We start from the raw sequence: 11066 nt of genomic DNA, 5'->3' as shown, positions 1-11066 counted from the left end.
TAATTTTGAAGCAAAATCTCATGTTTGGTTGGCAAACTTCTACTTTTTCCGGAAGTTGAGAAAACCGAAAGTTTATCAACTCTCGAGTTTGAAATCGAAAGTTAAAAACGTCAACTTTGCGTGAACAAAACATTCAGAAGTTGAAGATAAAAATCCCCAAGTTATGTTCAACTTCTAGTGAACAAAATCACCCTAAGGGCGATTTTGTTCACTATTGCTTAACTTGAAGCAAACTCTCAAGTTGACAAACTTGAGAGTTGACTATAACTCGAGAGTTAAAACAAAAGTTAAGAATCTATTTTGTTCACTATTTTTTTCATAACTCTCGAGTTTGAAAAACAAAAGTTGGCCAACTTTCAGTTTTGAAAATATCCTTGGGATATTTGTGACAGTCAATACAAATTATGTCAGTTTTTAATTTGAAAAGCAAACGAGCTGTTGATGTTTTGATTTTAAAAACAATAAAAAAAAAAATAATAAACATGAATAACAAGGAAACGACAAAAAGGATGTCTAAAGTGCTTTATACTCCCGAAGAGGAGGATTGGTTAGTTAAAAATGCTCTTTTATACAAATCAGTGATAGAAAATAAAAAGACAGACAAAGTAACCAATCGTGATAAAGAAAAGGCATGGGAGAAAATAACTCGTGCATTCAATGTTGCACCGCCAGGATGTGTAAGTACCCAATGAGATATTTTGTATGTTCATATCGTACTATGTATCTCTTTATTTTTTTAAAGGAACGAAATCTAAAATCTCTTCGCGAAAAGTATATTAAAATAAAGCAAACGTTAAGAGATCGAGCATTTTGTTTCTCAAGAGATGCAAAAAAGACAGGTGGTGGACCACCCAAAAAAGAACCACCACCATTAAGCGAAGCTATGCAAGAATTAGCTGTTCTTTTGACTACTTCGACATTAGGTCTTCCTGCGGTAGTAGGTGATAGTGACTATACAACGGCCAACAAATCGGCATTGGAATACGCTTGCCATAAAATCACTGCACCTACCGATCAAACGGAATACATTTCTTTGGAGGATATAATTGTGGACGATGTTACCTTTTGTCTCAATTCGGAAGATGAGAATTCGAATGTGATCGTAGTCGATGCTTCGGATAAAAGTAATAAAACACTTTTGACCGGCGAGGCCACTTTTAACTGCCAAGTCGGAGATTCAAAAACGACCAAAAACCAAAATGCAGAGTCGCCATTGTCAGTTAAAAGTCCAAAAGGTGATGAATCTTGGGAGAGGGTGAATCCCTCAAAATTAAAGAAGACGATAAACCCGTTGTTGCAATGCCGTCGACGAAAAATGGACAGAGATGAAATTCAAAGTAAGTTATCGGAAGAGAAGCAAAAACATGCCGAAAGTAAGAACAATATGGAAATGGAAATTTTAGAGGGTGAAAAAAAACGGTATCAATTTGAGCATGAAAAGGCTGCGTTAGATCTCAAACGAGCAAAAATTGAATGCGAAAAGGCTGAATATGACCGAGAACGTTCTGCCATTGAGTTGGAGCGCTCAAAACTTGCTCTAGAACATGAAAAAGAGATTAATCGAATCCGTATGGCCTCCTTAATGTCTGGATTGAATCCCGTACCACTATTAACCGCGGCGGCAAAAAAAGAATATAAATTAAATTAAATGTAAAATATTTTATTATAAGATTTTATTTATTAAATGAAGTTTGTTGAAGCGACCAATGTTTTTTATTGAGTTTTCATGTGAAGATTAAGTTTTAAAATATCATATTTAGCTATCTAACATTGGCTGAAAATATGAACGCACCAATCGAGCGCGAACGTTATGAGTAGTTGCGGAAGCTGATCCCAAAAGCGTATCTGAAGGAACATCTGTAGCGGCCAGCATATTAGCAAAATCATACATCTCCGGTGGCGGTTGGGATTCGTTTTGGTCGATGGCAATGTTATGGAGAACGGCACAAGCCACTATTACTGATTGAACAGTGTCAAGCCTACACCTCAATCCAGTTGCTAAAACTGGAAACCGCCTTTTCCAAACGCCATATGAACGTTCCACACAATTGCGAGTTCGAATTTGTGATTCGTTATACAAGTTTTCTACTGCGTTTGTGACATTGAGAAATGGTGTTGCAAGAAAGGTGGTATTTGTATAGCCCGAATCTCCAACAAGGATAAAATGCTCGAACTCTCCGTCTTCAAACCGTTTCTTTAGACTCGACATGTTGAAAATTCGCTGATCATGAGCAGACCCCTTTCAAAAGAGAATAATGATGAATATCTTTACGAAATTTTTCATTTTTAAAGAGCATAAGCTGTACCTGCCACCGAGCCACGATATCGTTAATTTTTAAATTAGCTGCAGACACCGTCTGGACGTTCAACGAGAACCACCCTTTTCGATTTCTGAAATTTTCTGCATCTGTTCCACCTGGCGATTGAATTCGAATATGGGTGCAATCTATTGCACCAATAGTCCGAGGGAACTTTGCCACTGCAAAAAATTCTTTAGCTGCTTTCAAGCGCTCGTTTTGCGTTTGGGGCATTTGAATATACCGCGGAGAAAGTTCGGCAAGAGCTCTGGACACACGTTTCAACACAACGTGTACACTTGTAATACAAACCCCTGAAAAATCCGCGATTGCTAGTTGAAAAGATCCAAGCGCATAATACCTTAATGCAATTAGCAATTGCGTGATAGGTCGTAATTCGCGTGATCTTTTTAGAAAAATGAAAAATATTTCACTTCCACACTTCAACCAAAATGAGAAAATTTTACCTCCTTTCATCACACGGCAAGGAATCCTTTATTTCTTCCAGCACCATCATTGTCGTGCGTTTTGAGAGACGGAAACGATTCAAAAAGTCTACGTCATCCCACGTGTTTAACTGAATGCGTTGGAACATTTTATATTCCCGTCTCTCAATTTGCAGACTTTCTTCATCTTCGCTGCTTGAAGATGAATTATTCTCCCAAAAATAATTTCTTCGATACATTTTTGTTAGTTTAATTTTTTTTTAATATATAAAACAAAAGTTTTCTTCTTAACTTCTCCTTTTTCGGGAAGTTATGAAAATCAAAAGTTTGTAAACTCTCGAGTTTAAAACCGAAAGTTATAAACGTCAACTTTGAGTGAACAAAACCGAATTCTCAAGTTGACAATAAAAATCCCCAAGTTATGTTCAACTTCTAGTGAACAAAATCGCCCTAAATTTACTTAAGATTTTTACAGATCGCATGGGACAGACACCAAATTTCTTTATTCAATGACTTTAAGAATTTTTTTCGAAAGAAAATTTACAATGGAACACTTATATTTTGCTAAAATTGTATTTATTTGTTTTCCTGATGCAAATTCGTGCCAGTGCCAGTGGCGTAGATAGCTTTTTGCTAAGGGGGGGGATAGATCTAGTTCGCAAATTTTTTTTTTAAGTTTTAATAATGCTTCTTTGTATTATTTTTATTCTCTTTAAATTGGAGAAAGTTCTTTCGGTAGTTGACGTAGAAACCAGCAGTGTAGCTAATATCTTTAATAAAATATAAATACCAGGACAACTTTTTTCGGTGCAGCTTTCGAGCGCTTTCAATGAGTTCATATAGGAAGTACCTATTTGTCCTTCTGATCAAATATCTTTTCTGAGTTTTTAATTCTTCACACAGAGAAAAATATGACCAGGACCACCTAAATACCAACAGATTTCCTTATTGAACTGTTTTATGAAGAAACCTTATTAATATCAACAATTAATAAGGTTTTTCCATAGAGATTTCTTATTATTTTCATGTACAAAATCTTTCAAAATTTTTTGTAAAATTTTCATATTTTTTCCAACTTGGCACTAGAACAAAAATTGTGACCAATATTTCTATAGTAAGTTGGAATAGGTGATCCCGTACATGATCGTATTTTTTTTATTAAAAAAACAAAACCGACTTCCATGGATCAAAACTGGGTTTTATGGTTTTTCTAATAGTACTGAACAGGCACCAGCTTTTCAATACCTACAAAAAGAATTATCAAAATTGGTTCACTCGGTCCAAAGTTATGAGGTGACAAACACAAAAAAAAAAAGTACAGACGAATTGAATAACTCCTCCTTTTTGGAAGTCGGTAAAACAATTACGAAATCCCGACTGTTTAAATAATATTTCCTTCTTGGATGAAAACTATAAGGAAATCTTATTGTTTTTGTTCTATTTTATGTGGTCTAGTTTTTGGTAAAACTCAACAGTTTCATTAAATTTTTTAGCTGCTTTGGTCTATTTCAGACGAAGAATCCTTTGAAAGAACCGGAAACCCTTTTAGTGTGTTTTCATGGTTTGTACATTTTTCTCCAAGGCCCATTACATAGAAATCGAGAAAAAGATTGAAAACAGTAACACGAAAATATTCTTTACTGTACTTTGAACCGAAGGGTTCGAACGATTCTTTTGTCGCTTCACTATTTTCTTATGTTTAACGCCTATATCAAGGATTTCAGCTAATTTTTCCCATATACAAAAAACTTTCGAAAATGAGTCGTCTTCTGCCCGTTTAATTTTTAGTTGTTCCCTTAAATCTTTAGCGAGCTCCTTTGCTTGGACCAAGTCTAAATTCACTCTTTGAAACACCGACTTAATGGCAACGAAAGTTGTTAAACCATATTTATAACCTTTAAACTAATCAAGAACTTTTTATCAAAGTGCGCTTCTTCAACTTATTTATTCATGACTGTTTATACTGCACAATTATCGATCCCAATGGGGGGGGGATATATCCCCCTGATCCCCCCCCTATCTACGCCACTGGCCAGTGCCAGTTGATTGACATTTGAGACAAAATGAAACAAATCGTTCCCCTGTAGTGTTTCAAATTTTTCCTGTTTTACTGCATACTAAGAATTTTTTCGTGTGTATTTCAATCAGGAAAAGAAGAGAGTAGGTAGGTAGATTTTGTGGGTGTCAACTGACGTAAGTTTTCCAGGAAAAAATATTCAATTTCATACTGTTTCTTTTTCCCTGATCGCTATAACAGACGCCTTAAGCGGAAATATCTACTTAATTTCTTGAATGTGCTAAATTAAGGGGAAATGTTGAAAAAAATCAAATATTTTTTTTTACATTTATTTCGAATGAACATGTGTTTATGAATGTTATCCGAAAATTTTACATTGATACGGCAATTAGTTACGGAGAAATAAGTGTATATATGAAGACGTTTTAACTTAGTTTACATTGTTCCCACAATTTTTAAATGCGTTTTTCTCGAAACGGTTTTTTCAAAGTCGGTGAAGAAAATTTCTCCTAAAACGGCTGAACCGATCGGCTTGAAATTTTCACACGATCTGGTAATGAACGAAGGAATAATTTTTCTGACATTAATTTGATTTCTTCAGCCACTTTAAAGTGAAAATTTTTTTGGTAAAAAACGCTATTTTGTCAAAAATCAACATTTTGACTATTCCTTCGTTCATTACCTGTATTCATCTATTCTCTTTTGGTTTTTCTTATTTTAAATAATTTGGATCAGAGATATCTTCCTCACCGCCAGACACCCTTTTTGGTGGAAGTCCTCTATATTTGTTAATACATCGCAAATTCTTAAAATATATTTAATTGGCTATATATCCATTTATTGTATGTATTTATCTAAAAGAAAGTCTCCTCACAAAAAAAAAAAAAAATGCACAAAACAAAAAAGTACGATTTTTCGCACTTACAACTAGATTATAACCTCTTAAAAGAAACCCTTTTGATTTAAGATGAAAATTCTCTTATTTTTATGTGGAAACATTTTAATAAAAAAAAAAAAGAAAATCGCGCAGCTAATGGGAATTGATCCTACAACTGTTGGGTCACTAGGCGCGTGCTTTACCTTCAGTCTATCTCACGGTTGGAAATAAGTATGATAAACTGCAACTAAAGCTGAAATCTGACAATAGTTTTTAAATTTTAATTTTTAGTCGGTTTTTTAAAATGAAAATTCATATATTAAAATAAAAAATGAAGTTCACCTTAACGCTTAAATTGAGAAATTTAAGCGGATTCCACTTATTTTAAGCGGAAATCTTATTGTTTTACGAGGATCTGATTGAAAGTGGGCATCATCTTATTTTAAGACCCTTTTTGGAGAAAATTGTTTTAAGGTCAAAAGAGAGTGGGGAAAGTCAGTCAAGTTACCCCCTCTATTACAATCCTGTTGTTATATCAACCCAATATTTACAAATTTAGCATTTTGTCGCATCAGATGCAAATGTTCCTAAAAATATCGAAAAATAAAAAAAAGTTGCGTATACGCCACCATGTACCAAAAATTTCTTATTTTTTACAGAAAACTAAAACTTTTCCATTTTTCATTGGTATGGCACATTATAAAGGTATAATAATTTTATTCTTGAATTTTTTTTATTAAAACATTATTGCATATGTAATTTTGTAATTTTATACCACATAACATTTAGAAACATAATGGCTACGCTGATCAATCTGATAAACATCCAAGCATTCAAATAAATCTGCTCTTAAACCTTACTTTCTATATAAGAGTACCAATAATAAAAATCTTGAAATCTTCCAGGATAACTTTTCTAATAAAGCCAAACATGCTTCAAAGAACAATTCGCCGTTTCACCATCAGCACTTCTCTTTTATAATAAAATCAACTTCATAACGAATCCTTATGTTATATATATACCTTTCAAGAGCCATGCTTCACATAATTTTTTTGAAGGACATCTCTCAAATAATGAAGACGAAAATATAATTCTATTCAAAACTTCCGATGCATGCGAGGCGAGGTACATAACCAGCCAACCATCATCATCATCAAGTCGCATCACAAGGGAAAAAAAGCTTCGTGCGATGATGGAAAATAACCCTGCCTGACGGATAGGTTAGTATATACAAATTTTCTTTTGATTTTGATTAAAAAGGACAAATACAAATCATCTGCTCACTCAACCTTTCAGTGTAATTCAACGAAATTCTTATTGCTTGATGCCATCACCTCTAATCTCATTCACTCTGCTATTCATTCGCCACTAAAGCTACCGCCACCTCTGCTACTCCTGCCGCCTTCACAGCCGCCATCAATGCAATTCTATTAAGAAGCCAAGGTACAATTTCTATCGCAAGCTTTCTATAGAATCTTGCGCCACATACACTTTCAATTCAAAACGGAATCGAGGCGGTTTCAAGCGGACGACGGACGTCCTCCTACGAACGACACCACCATAGCGAGGAAAGATGCTAATCCTTGTGTCCAAAGTTTCAATGTGATAGTCCAACAACATCGGCCTTTTCAAATTGCATGTTCCACGCTCGCTGAGTGCCCTGGCAAGGCAGCTATAAGAACCTACCTTAACCACAGGGAGAGTGTATGAAATATAGAAAAATGCAAAAAAAAAAAAAACACACAACCGGACAGAGTCCTTAAAAGTTCGTTATGCTATAAGTTAGAGCGTCCTTCAGCAACACCTCTTCTCGAGTGGCTCCTCATCATATAGTGAGAGCGAGATCAACACAGCCTCAGTTGAGAACGAGACACAGTTTGATGCAAGGACTCTCTAGAAAACCTGGTCAGTACTGATGCCCGGCCGGGCGATGGTCCTGGTCATCATGAGCAAGTGTGTATGGCCCTTGAATCCTGTTGGAGTACATAATGCACTTAGACGCTACTGCTGCTGCACACGATGACGAGGGATTGAAATGAAAGTGAACGAAAAAAAAAGTATAAAAAGAAGAAAAAAAAAAAAGAAATTCTATTACACGAAGCCAAAGCCATCATCAGACGCCGCGGCACCACGCTACTACTGAGGAATACCCTTCCCCGCATTTAAATACGATAGACACACTACACACCGCGAAATGGGGCTATTTGTGATGAGAGTCGCTCCTCCACTCATTTGAGTCGAGCATCATTCAGGATAATGTGCGGGAGTGTCTCCTCTTTAGAACGACAAATGTAGGAATACATACATATATCTGTGTGTTTGTGTGTGTATGTTTTTTAGGTGTATTATGTGTTTGAGTTGAACGAGCGAGACAAGAAGGCAACTCGCACCTCGCTTCGCTGAGAGGCTGTTGTATAATATAGTTGTTGCATAATGGACATACACATTTTCTCAACTTTTGTCCATTAGGACTCTTGTTACTTGTATAGACATAAAGACTAGAGGTTTTTGAAAAAAAAAAAAACAAAAACATAACAAAAATGTTTTCAAAAAGAATTAACAAAATAAGTAGGTGATGTATAGACGTAAGTTTTGTATAGGTACGTGTTCTCATTAACAAGACACAAAGGCAATATAAAAGAAACATTTTCTTTAAAATGAATGAAAGGTCACATCAAGATCTGACTCACTTGTTTAAATTTATCCAAGTTTTAAGTAAGTTGAATTCTAAAAATGAATCAAAAATTTTTGGAGCGTGAAAATATATTTTTGTTTTAACTATATTCATTTATGTGTGGATTTAAAAAAAAAAAAACCCGAAACATGAGTAAGAAGTTACTACCGTAATCTTAAATAATAATAATAATAACAAAAGAGGAGAATATCCTGATTTTAGATTTGTTCGTAGTGTTAAAATGAGAAAAAGATTACGTATACGCCACCGAAAACCACAAATGTAATTTTTTTTTAGGTAAAAAAAACGCTTAATTTTTATTTTTCTTCTATATTATTTTATTAATATTATGTCTCTTTTTTTAATCTTATACAATTTTCATCTAGCACTGTGATTTTAAGCATGTTTACATCTTAGGTGAAATAATCAAAAGCAAAGTATTTAATGGGGTTTTCGTTTGGTACAAAAATCAATTTATTTTTTTTTAATTTGGTCTGTCAAAAAATTGATTTTGACAATTTTTGCCTTTGTTTGGCCAAAAAAACTGATTTATTTTTGATCTCAGATCAATTTTCCAGATCTGGATTTTCGACATATTTACCCCTTTTTTACTTGCACCACTATGAATCATGATTGACATCCATCAGTTTGGCAAGTTTTTGTTTCAAGAAAGAATTAAAATAGTTTTGAGTTCAAATAGAAGGAATTTTAAGTGAATTAATTTACTCGTACAGGGGGTCAATTCCCGATCTGTGAAGCTGTGAAGTGATGAAAATAATATCATTTCAATTTTCACAGCGTTTTTTTCATTTTATCACTTCACAGGCACTCCTTATGCCTTTCCAATTGGTTACAGTTTTAAAATTGTAATTTACAAAGTTTAATTACTACTGGTCACTCTGGTGTATGAGTAACTTTTTTTTAGTTGATGAAAAAAGTATTCACTTTTGCTATGTAATAATTGTGATGAGTATTATAAACTAACAATAGAAAAGGGCAGACAAATGAGAGGTGTTTTTTACTTAGAAAAAAGAAAACTTGTGTTCAAAAATGTATTCAAATCATACCGTTTTATACACAATATAATTTACTATATTTTATTTATAACTTTTGAGCAAATATTACCAAAGTTATATGAGTTAGAAGTCTGGTTTGACGTTTTCCACTGTCTTAGGGGCCAGGTTAATGTTAAAATAAGGATCTGAAAAATTTACAAGATTTTTTAAAAATCCATGGGCAGCGAGCACCCTAGACATAGTAAGAAAAATTCTCAGGTAAGTTTTCAGGTGTTATCAATGAAAAAAGTTGATCAATTCAGGGTTAATCTAATATGGTATCACTTTATTGTATCCTTATTTAAGTCTGAATGTTTAAAAAATAATTGAAGAATGGTTAATGTTTCATAAATTAATTTATCAACAAGTCCAGCTACGTAAAAACAGAAAATAAAGAGGTTTTTTAGAAAAAATAAAATGCACGACTTGGGTCGCACGAACTTGCTCTTAGAGTTAAAGTTGCTTAAATTTTTAAGACTTTTTATAAAAAAATAAAATAAAAAAAAATAAAATTCGTTTTTAAAAAAAAATAAAATAAAATCTGAAATTAAATTGCCCTCCAAAACAAGTATGCAGTTTTGATTGATATATTAACATGCATTTTTAGAAAAAAAAATTTCAAAATCGTTAGAGCCGTTTTTTAAAAAACTAATTTTTTATAAATAATTTTTTGGAAAAAAAGTTTAAAAATAAAATTGGTATGCCATTTTGTAGAAATCACTAATCAACATCTAAAAACAAAATTTCAAAAAAATTAAGTGTCCCGTTTTCGAAAATTTGATTTTTCAAAAAAAAATTTTCAAAATTTTTTTAAAAATCCAAAAATTATTTTTTTCAAAATTTTATTTTTGGCTTACATTTAAATTATATAAATGCTTCTTCACAAAAAGTTTCGTTGAAATCGAATAATTAGTTTTGGAGATAATCGGATTTGAAAAAAACGGTTCTATGGCAGGTACCGTTAATAATGATTTTCAAAAAAAATTTTTTTCATTAGAAGATAGACCTTAACTTTAAACTAACACTTGAATTTTTTAAACAAAATCGTTAGAGCCGTTTTTGAGATATTTCAATTTTACTAAAATCGGTATATGACAAGTACCGTTATTTTTGGTCCAAAAAAATTAATTCCAAAAACCCCTCTGGAGAGTCGCCAAATAACGCTGCATACCAGGTTTGACATCAATCGGTCCATCCGTTTAGGCTGTAGCTCCTTATACAGACAGACAGACAGACAGACTGACAGACTGACAGACAGACAGACAGACAGACGGACTTCCGGGACCCACTTTTTTGGCATTGTCTACCATCGTAATGTCATGGAAAAATGTTATCTCAACTTTTTTTTTTTGTACGAATGCATAACTTGATATACATATAGTACCTATATCGCAAGTAAAAAATCGTTTTGGTTTTTGTTAATTTCTCGAAAACGACAAGATATTTTTGAATCTGTTTTTCTGTTTTTGTTTAAAAATAAATAAAATAAGAGCATCGAATTTTAAAAATTAAATTAGTACGTAATTACATGAAATTTTGAAAAAAATTAGTTTGAAATTTTTATTTTTCCAATTTTTTTTCAAAATTTTGATTTTAAAAATTAATTTTTCAAAAACTGTGTTATGGCACAATGGCTTTGTTTGAAAATTTTGTAAAAGACTAATGTTTTGTTTTAATTTTTTTTCCAAATTAAGTTAATT

At 33.0% G+C, this 11066-nt stretch overlaps 2 protein-coding genes across 2 annotated transcripts; one reads left to right on the top strand and one right to left on the bottom strand.

Moving 5' to 3' along the window:
• The first annotated feature begins 206 nt into the window (after nt 1-206).
• On the top strand, nt 207-1736 carry LOC129916733 (uncharacterized). Its single transcript, XM_055996840.1, has 2 exons — nt 207-677; nt 743-1736. The coding sequence occupies exons 1-2, from the start codon at nt 405-407 to the stop codon at nt 1646-1648; spliced, it is 1179 nt and encodes a 392-aa protein (XP_055852815.1). The 5' UTR covers nt 207-404; the 3' UTR covers nt 1649-1736.
• Nucleotides 1737-1756: 20 nt separating this feature from the next.
• Nucleotides 1757-3153, bottom strand: LOC129916734 (putative nuclease HARBI1). Its single transcript, XM_055996841.1, has 3 exons — nt 2765-3153; nt 2307-2703; nt 1757-2239 (listed from the first exon to the last, which is right to left on the bottom strand). Exons 1-3 carry the CDS (start codon nt 2980-2982, stop codon nt 1757-1759), a joined length of 1098 nt encoding a protein of 365 aa, XP_055852816.1. The 5' UTR covers nt 2983-3153.
• Nucleotides 3154-11066: the final 7913 nt, after the last annotated feature.

The sequence above is a fragment of the Episyrphus balteatus genome, chromosome 3, assembly GCF_945859705.1.
Source record: "Episyrphus balteatus chromosome 3, idEpiBalt1.1, whole genome shotgun sequence".
NCBI lineage: Eukaryota > Metazoa > Arthropoda > Insecta > Diptera > Syrphidae > Episyrphus > Episyrphus balteatus.
This window is presented reverse-complemented; position numbering and strand designations above follow the sequence as displayed.